Below are 17,500 nucleotides of genomic sequence, written 5' to 3' on the forward strand. Positions count from 1 at the left end.
ACCAGGACACCGTGGGGACGTCAGAGACACCGCGGGGGCGTCAGAGACACCGCGCGGACGTCAGAGACACCGCGGGGGCGTCAGAGACAAACCGCGGGGACGTCAGAGACACCGCGGGACGTCAGAGACATCGTGGGGACGTCAGAGACACCGTGGGGATGTCAGAGACACCGTGGGGACATCAGAGACAACGTGGGGACGTCAGAGACACCGTGGGGACGTCAGAGACACAGTAGGGACGTCAGAGACACCGTGGGACGTCAAGACACCGTGGGGACGTCAGAGACACAGTGGGGACGTCAGAGACACAGTGGGGACATCAGACACCGCGGGGACATCAGAGACACCGCGGGACATCAGAGACACCGCGGGGACGTCAGAGACACCGCGGGACATCAGAGACACACGCGCGGGGACATCAGAGACACTGTGGGGACGTCAGAGACATCGTGGGGACGTCAGAGACACAGTGGGTACGTCAGAGACACAGTGGGGACGTCAAGACACCGTGGGGACGTCAGAGACACCGTGGGGACGTCAGGAGACACCGTGGGGACGTCAGAGACACAAACTGGGTTTCAGACAGATGATGCAAACCGCTGAACCGGGAGCTCGTGCGTGTTTCAAACGTGTGCGTCGGTGGGAGCGTTCTGAAGGTAAATAATCACATCTGGACCAGTCCAGCACCAGTCCAGCACCAGTCCAGCACCAGTCCAACACCAGTCCAACACCAGTCCAGCACCAGTCCAGCACCAGTCTAGCACCACAGTCTAGCACCAGTCCAGCACCAGTCCAACACCAGTCTAGCACCAGTCCAGCACCAGTCCCCACACAGCCTGTGATCCACTCCAGAGCAGGAAGAACCCAGAGAAGAGCCACCAGAGGAGACCCAGGAGCGTCCGGTGTCTGTTTGTTTGTGTCTCCGTCCTCCTGTCCTCCCATCCTCCCGTCCTCCCGTCCTCCCCTCCAGCAGCACATTCCCATCCCTGCTGAGACAGTCGCTCGGAGTTTTGGACGGACGCCCGTCTCGCTCATGCTGCTAACGCTGAGCTTAGATGTCAGTTCTGTGTCATCGTCGACACGTAAACGGCGCCAAGTCATGAACATCTGGTGAATGTTCATCGGCGCCTCGACGGAGCCTTCAGAACCCCCCCCACCCCCCCACCCCGTCCCACGTCGCCCCCTCCTGAGCAGAGCAGCTAGCTAGTTAGCCAAACCCACTGGTGTATATGCTGAAGTGTATTCCTGAACAACAACCCCCCCAAAAACACACTGCAGAACATTTGTGCCAGTTTTGCGTAACTATGGTTTTTAGTATTAAGAGGGACGGAAATCCCCCAGATTTTGGATCCAGGGCAGTTATGAGTGACTGACAGAGCGACTCTCACATCCCCCCCTCGCTCTTTTCTAAGCCTCTTTATCTGCCTGTCTCGCTCTCAGAGCGTCCGTGCACGTCCGTGTCCTCTTAATGACTCGGGATTTTTGGCACCCTAATGAAAACCAGCGCGGGATATTTGCATCTTCGTGGTTAATCCACTTTAATGTGTCCCTCGGCTCCATAATGGCCTTCTTTTTATTTAGGAGTCTGGTATGTGGGGCTGAAAGGTGCTAATTACAGTTCAGTTTTAGAGCGGCAGCTGTTCCTGGGAGAGCCGGAACGGACAGATGTGGATGACCCACGGATCAGCTCATCCTCAGCCATTCCAGATAACTCTGTGGAAAGAAGGGAGCCCAGGAGAGAGGGAAGAGCCCAGGAAAGGGAAGAGCCCAGAAAGAAGGAAGAGCCCAGGAAAGAAGGAAGAGCCCAGGAAAGAGGGAAGAGCCCAGGAAAGAAGGGAGCCCAGGAAAAGGGGAGAGCCCAGGAGAGAGGGAAGAGCCCAGGAAAGAGGAAGAGCCCAGGAAAGAAGGAAGAGCCCAGGAAAGAGGGAAGAGCCCAGGAAAGAAGGAAGAGCCCAGGAAAAGGGGAAGCCCAGTAAAGATGGGAGCCCAGAAAAAAGGAAGAGCCCAGGAAAGAGGGAAGAGCCCAGGAAAGAAGGAAGAGTCCAGGAAAGAGAGGAGCCCAGGAAAGAAGGAAGAGCCCAGGAAAGAAGGAAGAGCCCAGGAAAGAGGGAAGAGCCCAGGAAAGAAGGAAGCCCCAGGAAATAAGGAGAGCCCAGGAAAGAGGGAAGAGCCCAGGAAAGAGGAAGAGCCCAGGAAAGAGGGAAAGCCCAGGAAAGAAGGAAGAGCCCAGGAAAGAGGAAGAGCCCAGGAAAGAAGGAAGAGCCCAGGAAGGGGAAGAGCCCAGGAAAGAGGAAGAGCCCAGGAAACGGCCCTCGCCCCATGGCCAGATCCCCAGTCCCTGACCTACCTGTCCTTCCGGCCTTTACCCGTCTGTGTGGCCCTTCCCTGTGTCCGTGTGGAAAGGCGAACATGGGACGGCTCATGGAAGCGTACAGGGAGGGAGGGAAAGCAGCTTGTGGAGGGAACAGGAAAAGTTTGGGGGCTAAACCAGATTAAATTAGGCTGCGTATTAAAATTGACAACTGGCTGCAGAGAAGAATCAGATAATCCAGCGGAGCTGTTTAACCCGTGAAGATCAGTGATGTAGGGAGACAGTGAGGCAGCCAGGACCCCCCCCCCCCCCCCCCCCCCCCGCGCTCTGGACCCTGGTCTACAGTCATAATTACTGTGATTGGGCGTCGTTACTGATGTAGCCTAGCATGCTAGCGGTGTTGCTGATGCTAACTGCTGAAATGCCGCCAGCAGAACTTCCCCCCGTTCTTTATCTTTCCCGTCGGTCTGTTTCTCACTTCTGTTTGTGAGCGTCTGGTCCTGCTGAGCGGAGCTGCTTCTCTTTTTAGAACCTTCTCACTTCCCCTGATCCGTCTCCTCTCATGCGGGGCTCGTCTCGTCAGGCCTGCCTTCCCCTCGCCGCTTGCTAACTCCCCCCAGTGCGATTAGTAACAGGCAGCCATCAGCTGTTGCAGGAGGAAGCCCTTTTAGCCCAATTAACATGCTGAAATGCTGCTTTATTTCTGCTTTATCTGCCCTTTAATAGGGAGAAAGGGAGCAGGAACCCACAGGTGTGCCCCGACAGTCCAGACAGACGATTAAAGAAAAAAGCAGCAGGGATGGAAACACACACGACAAACCCGGAGAAACTGCTGCTCACAACAGGTACGACAGTTTATTACTGCCGAGTCTCACACACGAACATTAAGGAAAGGTTAAAAACTCCAAAAACTTCAGGCTCCAACACCTGCCGCTGCCGCCACAGTGGCATCTAATGACGACCCCACTGCCCTGATGGAGGCTCTCTCCCTCTCTCTCCCTCTCTCTCCCCTCCCTCCCTCTCTCCCTCTCTCTCCTCTCTCCTCCCTCCCTCTTCCCTCTCTCCTCCCTCTCTCTCCCCCTCTCCTCTCCTCTCTCCCCCTCCTCTCCCTCTCTCTCTCTCTCCCCCTCTCTCCCTCTCTCCTCTCCCCCTCCCTCTCTCTCCCTCCTCTCCCTCCCTCTCTCCCTGCTCTCTCCTCTCCCTCTCTCTCTCTCTCTCTCCCTCTCTTCTCCTCCTCCTCTCTCTCTCGTCTCTCTCTCTCTCCTCCCTCTCTCCTCTCCCTCTCTCTCATCTTCTCCCTCCTCCCTCCTCTCTCTCCCCCTCTCCTCTCTCTCTCCTCTCCCCTCTCTCGTCCCTCTCTCTCTCCTCTCTCTCTCTCTCTCTCTCTTCATGTGGGAGTCGTTCTCCAGAACTTGTTGTTTACCTTCGGCGGGCGAACTGAACCGGAGGAGACCGTATCCAATTATGCTGGCGGGCTACATCTGAGCCGCCGCTAACGTGGAGCTAGCTTCTCCCCGAAGCAATCAGCCAATCTCATCACCGTGATCTGATACTCAAACACTTTATTTTTTCCTTCCTGCTCAGGTTTATGACAGCAAATCTTAGACGGTAATGAAACCTCACTTATTCAAACACCACACTTATATTAGGAGCCATTTGCGCCTCCTTTTCTTCAATAATCCAGACAAACTTTAAACCACGAGTTGGTTTTTGCTGATTTCAAGGACAACGAGGAGCTTTTATACGAGACGTCCTGCTGAACGACCTCTACGCTGACGAGTTACACAGCAATTATTTAATTTAATTTAGAAACGATCACCAGGTCCAAACGCTGCGGCGAGTTAATGCTCAACGTTCTTGGAGAACACGTGCTGACATGAAACAAAAGACACGCCACAAATAGTCCAGGAGTGTGTGTGTGTGTGTGTGTGTGAGATCAATTCTGCACTTTATTAACGCAGTTAAGGTCAAACAGATCACATGACCGTATTCATTTCTGTGCTTCCTGTTTTCCCTCCTTCTTGACGAGAACAATCACAATTGTTAAAAGTAAATAAATAAATAAACACCACAGAGGGAGAACGTGAAATCTCTTCCTGCCGCGTGCGCCAGCGAAAAATGCACCAAAGTTCAGGATGTTCACCCTACAAATGTAGCTAGCGTGGTTAGCGTGCTAACCGGCTAATCCCAGCGTCTCGTAATCCTAATTTGTGTCTCCAGGTGGGTTGTGTATTTCTCACGAGCGGCCATTTTGTTGCACGTGAGGCCCAAGCGGTGATGGTGGTGGTGCGCTGCCCCCTGTAGGCGGGGCGGTGAAACAGCTGCAGGGACGCACCGGTGAGCGTTCCTCTGTTCTCCTGCTGCAGGCTGATTAAATACAAGTAATCAATGATTACATTTATTGATCGTCTGTCCTGAGAAATGGGGGGGGGGGGGGGGTGACTGGACAGACCCGTAATTGGTCAAAATCAATACACTCCCTCTAATTGGGTCTGAGACCCAATGGCATGGTGAGGTCAGGAGGAGCCCCCCCCCCCTGTTGGGGGGAGGTGGAGGAGCGCAGGGGACGTTTACCTGTGACCTTCATTTGACCTTCAAGAACCTGGGGAGGTTTGTCCGAGTCAGCAGAGGAGGAGCCCACAGAAGGTCCCGTCTTATTGGACTGAGTTATATCATAACTCAAACGAGCAGATAGTTTCAATAAAAGATGAGAGGAGGGCCTTATGGGGGGGGGGGGCCTGATGGGGGGGGGTCTAATAATGGCGAGGTCACCGGTTCAAATCCCACTGCTGAAGTCAGCATCTCGGCTGCTCGTCTACCAAGAAACACACGATGGTGTTATAAACTGTCGACATTCTGAACAGAATCTGAATGTTTGAGGACCCCCACCCCCCACCAGCAGCACCAGCACCCCCCCACCAGCAGCACCAGCACCCCCCCCCCCCATTCCCCAAAATAGAGGAATCCGGAGTTTTAATGAGGCTGCACGTGTTTGCGGAGCCTGCAGAGGACGTCAGTGGGGCACTCACAGTTCAGCAGGCAGCTGAGGCATCATTAGCGGGTCGGAGACGCCCCCCCCCCCCCCCCCCCCCCCACCCCCCCCCCCCCCCACAAGGTTCTGCTCCGGGATCACTGGGCACTGGGACCATTTCCCACCCATTTGCGCCGTGGCTCTGGCCGTTTATCCCACACCCCTCTGCAGCTTTAGATCAAACATTTTACTATAATTGGAGTTTCCTTTAAAATTTAGCCAAAGTTTCATTCGTTAAATCGACGCCAACCGGTAAACATCCACATGTGCTCGCTGACCCCCCCTCTTATTAGATTCCCTCCATAAATAATTGATGAGTTTGCACCTCCCCCACTTTTCTCAATCTCCCCCCTTTGTCTCCCCCCTCAGCTCAGCAGAAGGACGCTCAAGGTCAAACCGAAGGTGCGTTTAGCCGCCAGAGGATGGAAAGACAGAGAATTGGATCAACTTTATCATATATTTCACACATATATATTTAAAAAGGTTCTACAGGAGCATATCAGCACATACGCAGACAGATGAAGATACGAGCATGCGCGTGATCTCCCCATGTGTCGGGAAATTCACGACAGAAAGAGGAAAACTTTATTTAGTTCAATTATACAATAAAGAAAATATCCAGTGTGATCTAGAGTGCGACCGCCAGGGGGCGCAGGAGGGAAGGAAGAAACGCTGCAAGAGGGTTTTCCAAGGAATGTTGGAGTCATGGAAAACGGCTGAATATCTTCATGGACTGGATGCAACAGTTCAGCCGGGTCATTACCTCCCGACTTCATCTTCAGACTCGAGCAAAAGATGAATTTCAAAGTGCAACTCAGCCAACGGAGCTCGTTCCCTCGATTCTCCTGATCTCACCCTGAGCTGAACAGTCATTTTGGTCAGTAGTCTCTCTCTCTCTCTCTCTCTCTTTCTCTCTCTCTCTCTCTCTCTCACACACACACACACACACACACACAACACACACACACACACACACACACACGCACAAATACAAACAGTGTCTCATGAAATCAGCATGATTAGTTCAAAAATCTGAAAATATGCACTATTATTAATGTTGTGTTCTATTCAGCTATCACTTTTAATTCCAGACAGCTTCATTACAACACAGAGAGCTCATTAAGTCTATAAATATGCGATTTATTTTGTGTTTATTTTAACCTGTTTCGATGAAAAACTCCCCCACAGGCTAAACCCTTTTCTGCCATCTAGTGGCCAAACACCGACATCGCACCTTTTTGCACGTGATTATTGTCGGAAATAAACAGATGAAAGGGTTGAAAAGTGTGCAGCATCTTCATGCTCCTGGTTGAAACATTGTTCTAAGATCCACCAGGTTGCTGTGAATCCAACGTCCTGTCTGCCGGGTGACGGCGGCGAGGCCACGACCTTCCACGACCTTCTGTCGACGACTCTTTTATGGGACGGAACAAAGTAACGAATGATGGATGAAACGTGATGGGCCAGAGGAAGAACATCCAGCAGGAAGCAGGAGTCATCGCTGCCTTTCTGTGTTTGTCCGGATCAAAGGCACCAGTAGCAGGTGTGTAAATACAGACGCTGTAGCACTGGGAGCACTGGGAGCACTGGGAGCACTGGGAGTACTGGGAGCACTGGGAGCACTGGGGCACTGGAGCACTGGGAGTACTGGGAGCACTGAGAGAACTGGGAGCACTGGGAGCACTGGGAGCACTGGGGCACTGGGAGCACTGGGAGCACTGGGAGCACTGGAACACTGGGAGTACTGGGAGCACTGGGAGCACTGGGGCACTCAACTCTGAGGCTAAACTGGGAGCTCATACGGGTGCAGCTGGTGAACATCAGCCTGTTTTACTGGTTTCCTGTGGCGACGTTGACGGGAACACAAAAGTGTTTATGTAGAAGCTGCACGTTCAGGCGTGAACAGGAAGTCTCGACTTAACACGTGTGTGTCATCATAAACACACACACATCTGTGGAGAGGAGAGGAGAGGAGAGGAGGGGAGGAGAGGAGGAGAGGAGGGGGAGAGGAGAGAGAGAGAGGAGAGGAGAGGACGAGGGAGAGGAGAGGAGAGAGGAGAGGAGGAGAGGAGAGGAGAGGAGAGGAGAGGAGAGGAGAGGAGAGGAGAGGAGAGGAGAGGAGAGGAGGAGGAGAGGAGAGGAGAGGAGAGGAGAGGAGAGGAGAGGAGGGGGAGAGGAGAGGAGGGGAGGAGGAGAGGAGAGGAGAGGAGAGAGAGGAGGAGAGGAGAGGAGAGGAGAGGAGAGGAGAGGAAGAGGAGAGGAGAGGAGAGGAGAGGAGAGGAGAGGAGAGGAGAGGAAGAGGAGAGGAGAGGAGAGGAGAGGAGAGGAGAGGAGGAGAGGAGGGGGAGAGGAGAGGAGAGGAGAGGAGAGGAGAGGAGAGGAGAGGGAGGGGGGAGAGGAGAGGAGGGGAGGAGGAGAGGAGAGGAGAGGAGAGGAGAGGGAGAGGGAGGAGGAGAGGAGAGGAGAGGAGAGAGGAGAGGGGAGGAGGGGAGGAGGGGAGGGGAGGGGAGGAGGGAAGGGGAGAGGAGAGGAGAGGAGAGGAGAGGAGAGGAGAGGAGAGGAGAGGAGAGGAGGGGGAGAGGAGAGGAGTCCCATCCAGCCCCCAGTCTCTGGCCCAGCTGGGGCTCCTGTCTAAGGTGGGAGGGCTGTGCTGACCTCATTACTGTGCACCTGTGTTGCACCTGATCAAACATTAACCAGCTGCAGGTGAACCAGATGCTTCCAATAACAAATGACTTTATGACCAAAATTTACACCAGAGTGACTCACGACACCAAACTGCACTTTAAACTTTGTCAAACCACCCGATGAAGACTGTGTTTCCTGTCAGCGCCGCTCCTCTCAGCTGTGAACAGGAAGTGTGACGACCCGCCCACCGCCGCCGCCGCCACCGCCAACGCCGCCGCCACCGGCGGCTCCTCCATCTCTGGCTCACAGCAGCAGGTGATACGGAGGTCCGGCCACTCGCCTGATCACAGCAACGAGTTGGTTCCTGCAGCCACAACATGAGCCTCCGCAAACTGAGTGAGTACCGAGTGTGTGTGTGTGTGTGGTGTGTGTGTGTGTGGTGTGTGTGTTGTGTGTGTGGGTGTGTGTGTGAGAGAGTTACTCTCCGTTTGCCGAATGGTGACGGTGATATCATGCAAAACAAGTGTGACAAGAAAAAACCCTCGAATATAACGATTGGACAGAGACGCTCTAAAATTAGCTGTTGGTGAACGTTTTAGTTAAATTAGCTGTTGGTGAACGTTTTAGTTAAATTAGCTGTTGGTGAACGTTTTAGTTAAATTAGCTGTTGGTGAACGTTTCAGTTCAAAGTAACGACCTGTTTATCAACCTGCAGTGTCTCTGCTCCGCCACTGGGGGCAGCATTCGCTGAGCGAGCAGCTTATCGATGGTTTTGTTTCAGAAGCTACAGAATAAAACAGCAGTAAAGGAGGTGAATAAATGATGAAAGAGTTGTTAAACACGAGGTCAAACCGATCCGAAGTGTCGGTTGGTCACAGACAAGGTCGGAACTCGTTTCTGGACCAGAACAACCAACCGTTGTCTCACCTTCGCCGCTTCTTCTGGCAGCTTTCAAATGGCTCGCCGGCCTCTCCTTCCGCCGCTCCTCGGACAAATCGGACTCCGCGATCTCGTCCTCAAAGATGGAGGACGCCACCTCCCGCCCCCCAGCGTTGGACGACATTGACGGCGTGCGTCCTCGCGCTGGCAGCTACGTTCGCTCCAGCGAAAATTACACGCACATCGGAACGCTGCCCCGGATGTTCAGGAAACGGAGAGACAAGAACAGCAAAGGTAAAATGATGCGTTTATTCGCTAAGATAAAGGGTTAGCCTAAAAACGCACGCACGAACTGGCTAACCTGATCTGATGCTAATGAATAGCCTAGCTACACTTAGCTTGGATCCGCTAATCTCTCTGTGCTGTAAACAGGCAGCGTTAAAAACAGCAAAGACAAAAGTGGCAGCAAACCTGCCGGGGACCCACAACCAGCGAGACCCCTGGAGCCAGAAGCTGAGGAGGGAAGCGGAGTTGAACCTGAACCTCCATCCGTCCCTGAGCCTCCGGATGGAGCGCCACCTGCAGGCTCATGTGCCGAACTTCAACTACAGACTTATAAACAAAAGGAGTCGGAGGAGGGTGAACCCTCAATGGTGCTCCGAAAAGGGGAGGAGTCTGTTGGGTTGGAGGAGGAGCCTGTTGGCCAGGAGGAGGAGCTTGTTGGCCCGGGGGAGGAGCCAAAGATTGACAGCACCTGCAGGTGATTCTGGATTTATTCTGTGATCAATAGTTATCAATCATGACAGGTTACAAATACACCATCGTGTGTGTGTGTGTGTGTTTGTGTGTGTGTGTGTGTTTAACAACCTTTTTCTGTCTATTCTTTTTGATTCTTCTTCAGTCAAGTGGAGCCTGAAGAAAACCAGACTGAATACGTCCAGGTAACCCTGCCCTAGCGTGTGTGTGTGTGTGTGTGTGTGTGTGTGTTAGAGCGACAGAGGGAGAGAGAGAGGGAGAGAGAGCATCATGCTAAAAGAAGACTTCTACTGCCACTATTTTCGTTTTCTGCTCCATAAAACTGCTCCTTTCTCGGCTGTGTTCTCGGCCGCGGCCACCAGGGGGAGACAAACGCCGCGGGCTCCTGGCGCTGTTTTCATGACCTTGTCGAGGAAGATTCATGCAAACTGTAAATCATAAAGATGATAAACACCAGCGCAGATTACAGCACAACAGAGGGAGGAGAGAGGGAGATAAAGTGATGCACAACCAGGGTGGGGGACAGGGATGGACAGAGGCTCGCTCTTGAGCCCCGGGGATATGTTTATTTATTGATCGCACATCCCGGGCGGCGTGGTAAAAGCTCCTCCTGTGACCCTGACCTGCACTTTGTAAGACAATGATGTCTGACTGCATCCGACCACAACAAACACACCCCCAGTTCCAACACTTCCTGCTTCGTTAGCGGGCGCGTTGAGCAGAGACGGCGTCAGCGTGTTTCTGAGCAGGTTGAGCGGGACGAGAAGCCCCTCCCCTCCCAGTTGGCCCCACCCACTGAAGCCAGTTGAGGCTTCGGGCCTTCTCCAACCCTCTCGCCGATCTCAGCTTCACATTTCAGGTTATTTCCGCGTTGATTGACAGCTGAACCGAGAGGTTGACGCCGTGGCTTCACTTCCTGTTTTCTGTTTACAGCCGCGGCGCGGCCGCGCCCGTCTGCAGCCGGCGTTTGAAGCCTCGCATTCATTTTTTACAGCGTCATGAGATGTGGCCCACATTTCAGGCCGGTGTCATAAAAGCTGCCCGTCATTCTGGCGTTGATGGCCTCACCGGGTCATTGGTTGGATTTGATCGCCGCGTCTGACATCAAACCTTATTTATTCCAAACAGCGCGTGTGTTATTTACATGCTAGCCCCTCCCCCCGCACGCTGCCCCCGCTCCCTGAAACATTTATATGGGCTGATGTTTAAATCAGGAGCCGCCTCAGTCGCCAGTGCTGGGCCAGGCTGGTGACACGTGCGCGCTGACACACGTGCACATTTAGGTGCTTATGCAAACACTGTGCGGATCAGTTGGCGGCAGGTTATCGGTGGTCGGGGAGGTGTTAGGTCCTGCAGTCTGGCTTTGTCTGCTGGCTGGGTACCTCTCTGGGGGGGGGGGCTATAAAGAAAAGTGTGTGTGTGTGAGTGTGGTGTGTGTGAGTGAGAGTGCGTGAAGAGGCTCAGCTGTACGTGTGTCTGCATGTTTGATTATATTAAAGGTTTGAATTTCTAAAATCTGTATTTTTCTCTGAGCTACCAGATTAAATTAGGGCGGAGCCCCCCTGGCTGTGTGTGTGTGAGTGTGTGTGTGTGTGTGTGTGTGTGTGTGTGTGTGTGTGTGTGTGTGTGTGTGTGTGTTACAGTACACTGAATTAATGTGGCGCCTCTGTAATTGAGAGGGGGTTTGAGCTGACAGGCCCTTGGTGACACCCCCCCCGAAAAGTCTTTAATTACGGTTCCTTTATTGGACGGAGCGGAGACACATGCCTGCACGTTCTGGTTGTCACAGCAACAGAATTTAGGCTTTATTTCCGCTTTCTCTGTACAACTGTCCAAACTTAATGCTAACAGCTACCATGCTAGCATGCTAACATTCGCCAATTAGCGCGCTGTGTTAATGAAGTGTCGGATGATCAGACTGAGGATCCGCTGGGGATCGTCAGGGACGTTTTTAACGAACTTCGGAGCGACTTTTCTGGAATTTTAACCGTGGCTGCGCAGAAACTTCTTCGCTTTGAACACACAGGAAGTGCGTGAAACGTGCCCCCCCCCCCCCCCCAAGGTCAGCACCAGGTATTGAACAATGGCCCCGAAGTCTGCGTAACCTGGTTTCACTCACGCTTTTGTCACGGCGAAGGTGTGGCGGCGGTTGCCGCGGCAACGCCTCCGCAAAGGTGAAATCCTTTTAACGCGATTAAGGCAGGGCGGCGCCTTTTTTAATTTCCCTCTTTCACAGCTCGGAGAATATTCTTCGCCACCTCCGAGCGGCCGTTTTCCCAGCAGGCCCCTCTCCCCGCCTGCCCGCCGCCTCATCGCCGCTCGCCGCCGCTTCAAACGTGCTTTGAGACGCCTATCTGCTGTGTCGATACGGATTAATGAAACGGCGGTCGCGGGTCCGCACCCATGACAATCAGGGACACGCAACCAGGGATCATTAGACACACACACACACACACACACACACACACACACACACACAGAGTCGTTTATTCACACATGTGCACATGTAACGATATGTGTGTTTGGGTAATCTTGATCTGCCCTGGGTGCCTCCCTTTTCATCTGCACACACTGTGTGTGTGTGTGTGTTGTGTGTGTGTGTGGTGTGTGTGTGTGTGTGTGTGGTGGGGGGCTCTCACACACTCTTCATTAGCGGGACGCTCGCAGGCACACGCAGGGATCCTCCATTGTGCTCCTACCAGCCCGTGGGATGGGGCTCGCTAATTAATATTTAACTGACGACCGCCTCCGAGTGTGTGTGTGTGGGGGGGGGGGAGATGGAGAGATAGAGGTGTGGAAGGAGGTGTGACGGCCACCGAGGGGAAAGGAAGGATGGAGGAGGAGGTGAAGCGAGTGGTGAGATAAGAAGGGAGGATGAAAGGTGAGGGGGGAAGGAGGGATAGAAGGAAGCACAAAGGAAGGATGAGAGGACGAGCTGGTTCAGGGCCGCAGCATCAGTCTGTTATTAACGTGTTATAAGCGGGAGCTTCACGCGCGCTGACGGGCGGATCGCGTGATACGCGGGACAAGCTCAACTGCTAGCGCGGCGTCCTTCAATAATTTGTGACATTGGATTATTGATGCCTGTTTTTTCCCCTCCGAGCGAACGGGAACGCCCCCGTTTGCTTCGCTTTTCTCCCCAAACCAGAAATCAATCAAGGCCGACTGAACGGGCAGCGCTAACGCCGCGCTCGCCACACAGGTCAGGGCGGGAGACAGCCGCAACTTCTCGCTGAGACGTTCGACACCGCGCTGCGTCAAAACAAAACCTGGACTTTGACTCGTCGGGATGATTAAACTGTGTCGCTCTAAAAATCTTTATGATCACCGAAAGATCAAAGTGATTACAAACGGTCTCAGGTTAAAGCTAACTTGCTTAAACCTTAACCCTACACTGTGTGTGTGTGTGTGTGTGTGTGTGTTGTGTGTGTGTGTGTCTCTCTCTCTCACACACATGTAATCACATGTTTACTGAGGTTGTTTCCTCATTTACAGAGGACTGGGGGAGGAAGGCATAGGACTCCTTTTATAAGATTATTTGTGTCCCCACTGTGTAAATCTGTGTAATCCAGCACCGGATGGTTCCAGATTATATGACTGGAGATGCAGTTAATGAGGCCACCTCGTGTCTCCGTGCTGCTCTGACCCACGAGCATGGATTCAGGGGCCAGATTAGCGGCACACTCATACTCATCTGGCTATCTTTCGGGGGACACGGTCTCAGCAGGACCAGGGTACTGGAGGGACCGAGCTGTGGGTCTGAGGACAGCAGTTTGTGGGACATTCATGGTGTCATGGGCTGAGTTTTGTGTGTGTGTGTGTGTGTGTGTGTGTGTGGTGTGTGTGTGTGTTGTGTGTGTGTTTGCTTCTTCTCTCGTGTTTGTTGTGTGCTGCCCCCTACTGGAGGGAGCGATGTCACAGAACTGGCTTTACCCTATTGTGCAGAAGAATTTTATGTCCCTGTAGGACATGCTGTGTGTGTGTGTGTGTGTGTGTGTGTGTGTGTGCTAAGCCATCCAGGAAGCACCTGCCTGTGTGTTTCAGCCTATAATGAGCTGTCTGGCTGCAGACGAGTTTTTAGAGACACCACATTATACTGTAAACACATACACACACACTTTCCCACGGCGGCTTCTGTTCCCGCTAATATTTATCCAAATTTGTCGATCCCGAGTGCTGGTGGATGTTTGTGAAGAAAAGACATCGATATTCTCAGTGAAGACGAAACCGGATTATTGAATCCTGATTTAATCCTTGAAAATCTCAGAGTTTTCAAAGTGTTCAAGTCCTGGTTTCCAGGTTTGTGACAGCGTGTAGGTGGAATATAGGATGATGTGTGTGTGTGTGTTGTGTGTGTGTGGTGGGGGGGGGGGACCCCTGTTGGGCTCCTTTCATGGTAAAAGAAAGGTTGGATTCCTTTGGGAGCCTCCCCTCCTCCTCCTCTCTTCTTCCTCCTCCCCCTCCTCCTCCTTCTCTCCCTCCTCCTCCCACCTTTCCTCACTTTCTCCATCTTTCACTCCCTCCATCGCCACTCTCCCACCCCGCGTCAGCATTGTCTCAGTGCTGGGGGGGGGGGGGGTTGCCAGGGTGGGTGGGTGGGGTCTGCTCCTGCAATTCACCAGCACTCCTCTTTGCCGGCAGTCCCCCCTCCACCTCCCTCCCTCCCTCCCTCCCTCCCTCCGGTCCGCCCTCCCCCCACCCACACTCCTTTCATCAGTAAGCAATGAGGTAATCCCTAGCAGCCGCGTGAAGCGCAGCAAGTGCAGCGAGAGCAGAGGCGAGTAGGAGCCGGCGCAGGGCGGCAGCAGTGGCGGCGGCGCTGGCGGCGATGTCAGGACCCGTTGGATCTGTGCACTTCAGCGGAGCCGCCTGTTAGCGGGACACCGGCGCGTCCTCGCGGCGTGGTCGGAGCGCTGTGGTTAGCTGCTTTAGCTCGTAGCGCTGCTTCTCCCCGGCTCCGCGGCTACAATGTTGACGGACTGTTAGCCCCACTCGGGCAGAGAGGGGGGTGGGACAGGCTGAACCCCGGCGCTCCAGGCTCGGGACGGACACCCCGGGAGGGGGTCGGGAAGACGGACCAGAGGGGACCACGTAGGGAAGGAAAGGAGGCGGGAGCGCGGCAGCCTGGGTCGGAGGGCGTCAGGTGCGTGCCCCCACCATGACGGAGCGGTGCAGTCTGTGGAGCGCCCTGTCGGCGGCGGCGTGCTGCTTCTACCGGGGCTCCTTCATGCAGGTGCAGGTGAGATCTTCCCGTCTGAATGCGCCTTTCAAGCCCTCCAGAACGGGCTCGGACCCTCAAAGTTGCTCGCTGGTGTTGCGCGTCGCCTCGCTAACGGCGAGCTCGCCGCAGATGTCCGGACTGTACTTTGGTGTCAGATGGACGGCGTGAAATCGCCGCATGGAGAGAAATTTCTGGAGTTGGGGGGGGAAGGGGGGGGCAGTTGTTCCTCTAAATCTGGCTTCTGGAAACCTGATATTTGACCCCTACAGCATGTGTGTGTGTGTGTGTGTGTGTTCTCCTATATCTACTTTAACAGGAGCAATTAGAGCCTGTTTGTTGGCCAGGATTTTCCAGGTTCCGTCTGTGCTGCCGCTCATCTCGGTCGGCGTTCCGACGGGAGCGGACGCGGATGTTTTGGAATGAAGTTGTTTGCGCTCGGGTGTGTTGCTGTAATTACCGGTTTACGGCTGTTTGTGGGCCGTTTGTTGCGTCCCAGCATGAGAGACGGGGACGTTGTCCTCAACACACACCCACCAAAAGACGCTTTGTCTTGGGAGGGGTTGAAAGCTAATAAAGTTGTTGGGATTGAATCTGTGAAGGAGGTTCTTGAGGGGGGGGGGGGGCGTTGAACAGGCAGCTGCTCCGCTGTTAGCGTAGCATTTCCACTGTAAACATACTAATTGTAACTCTGTCCTTAACTAAACCGACCCAGTTTGTTATGCAGACTAGTAATGCTGCCACACACACACACACACACACACACACGCACGCACGCACACACGTTCTAATTACAGATGGTCGTTCTGTCACCCGGAGAGAGAAATTCGTCTTTTTTCCCTGTTTTTATTGTTGAAAGTTGGCATCAAGGGACGGTTGCATCTCTTTTATCCCACGACCTTCGTCCTCCGTCGCTCCTCGTCTGCCTCCTCACGTTATTACCAAGTTTTTAAAAACAAAACCGCAGCGGCGAGGATTAGCGGAGCGAAGGAAAATCACTTCCCCGCTCTCGATAACTCCCCCTCCCCGACCATCTGGAGGATCAGCAGCTGCTGAAACATCCTGAAAATGGAGATTTTTAGATTCGAGCGCGTCGGAAATAAAATTCGATCGATGGAAACGCTGAAAAGTGACGGCAAATATCGGCCGCCTCCCGTGGAGGTGTGACGGCGGGGTGTGTGTGACCTCGGCTCATCAGAGATTACACTTGATCCCCCGGTCTAGACTGCTAACTATGGGCACACACACACACACACACACACAACACACACACACACCACACACACACACACACACACACACACACACTCTGTTCCCAGTGTTCCCAGTCTGTAACTGGGACAGCGTCCACTCAGAGAAACATTTACAAACATAATCAGCTCCGAGCTTATCTGGGGCCTTCCTGTTGACCTCTGACCTCTGACCTGACCACCGGGAAATTCGGTCTTTGGCTCGTTAGTGTGACGTGCAAACGAGCTGCTGATCGCGCAGAAAGAAAACGAGGGACAGAACTTTAAATCGACGGCGTTTAAACACAAGGAAACACGCAGAACTCAGTGAGACGGCGTCGGAATGGCGCCGCACGTGTCCGGTGAACGCCGCCGGAGCAGCGCCTGCCGCCACTGTACGTTATAAAGAGGACGGCTTCATTACGGAGACGCTCCCTCGCCGCCGCCCGCCCGTGCGTCGTGCCCGGAGCAGGTCTCAGATTAATAACGGCTCTGTTGCTCTTTCATCTCACTGGTGATGTTCTCACATCTGTGCTTTGATGTTCCACAACAAAGAAGCTCTGGTCCTCCTGGTCCTTCCTGGTCACTGTTTGGTCAACGACAGCAGGCTAATTAGCCATTAGCTCGTTCAACATTGGGCTTTTTTGTTTGTTTTCCATCAGTAATGTGTTTTTGTGTTGTGTGTGTGTGGGTGTGTGTGTGTGTGTGTACTTCAGCACAGAAGTGTTCCTCATGTAATCCTCTCGTCTTCTCTTCTATCTATCTCTCTTTCACCCTCCTCCCTTTCACCACAAATCCTCTTTTAGCGTGCCCGCCTGTCACACCCTCGGGCTCATATGGTGAAGTGCAGCTGTGTGTGTGTGTGTGTGTGTGTGTGTGTGTGTGTGTGCGCGCAGATTTTGTTGTTTTTCAGTCTGGGTCCTCATTAGACTGCTGTGATGTTTTTAGCAGTAATGAAGCAGCCTGTGTGTGTGTGTGTGTGTGTGTGTGTGTGTGTGTGTGTGGGTGTGGGTGTGTGTGTGGGTGTGTGTGTGTGTGTGTGAGTGATTAATTTGATTTTACATTTCTGGGCTCTTTGATCTTCTCGGGGTCGTAGCGCCGGATTAGGCCGAGCATCAAATCTTTCTCGCTTTAGTTTGTTCTTTACGTCTAAAGTCACGTTAATCTCTCGTAGTCCGATCGGTTTAAGTCGCTCCGAAGATTCTTTATTCCAGCAGGACGGTTGATTCCCGGAGGCCGACGTCAATAATCAGGCTCTTTGTTGTGTTTTAGGTTAATTAAAGCGTTGTGTCGCGTCTGTAATTTGTGTCTTTTTAGTTACTGTCAGATGCATTAGATGGTTAATGTTTTGTTAGCATGTTAGCGCGTTGTGTTGGTCCTGCAGGGGGCGCTGTTCTGGATGAAACCAGCTGTGTGGAAAGTTGTATGTTATGCTAACGTGAGCCCGA

At 53.3% G+C, this 17,500-nt stretch overlaps 1 protein-coding gene across 1 annotated transcript in view; it reads left to right on the forward strand.

The window, feature by feature from the left end:
• Positions 1-8,197: 8,197 nt before the first annotated feature.
• sh2d3ca (SH2 domain containing 3Ca) overlaps positions 8,198-17,500 on the forward strand; it is a 21,871-nt gene continuing 12,568 nt past the window's right edge. The window contains exons 1-4 of the mRNA XM_057019189.1: positions 8,198-8,366; positions 8,919-9,143; positions 9,282-9,609; positions 9,751-9,790. Coding sequence (XP_056875169.1) covers positions 8,348-8,366; positions 8,919-9,143; positions 9,282-9,609; positions 9,751-9,790 — 612 coding nt within the window. The 5' untranslated portion in view covers positions 8,198-8,347. The remainder of the gene's footprint in view (positions 8,367-8,918; positions 9,144-9,281; positions 9,610-9,750; positions 9,791-17,500) is intronic.

Source organism: Takifugu flavidus, chromosome 20 (genome assembly GCF_003711565.1).
Source record: "Takifugu flavidus isolate HTHZ2018 chromosome 20, ASM371156v2, whole genome shotgun sequence".
In the NCBI taxonomy this organism is placed as follows: domain Eukaryota; kingdom Metazoa; phylum Chordata; class Actinopteri; order Tetraodontiformes; family Tetraodontidae; genus Takifugu; species Takifugu flavidus.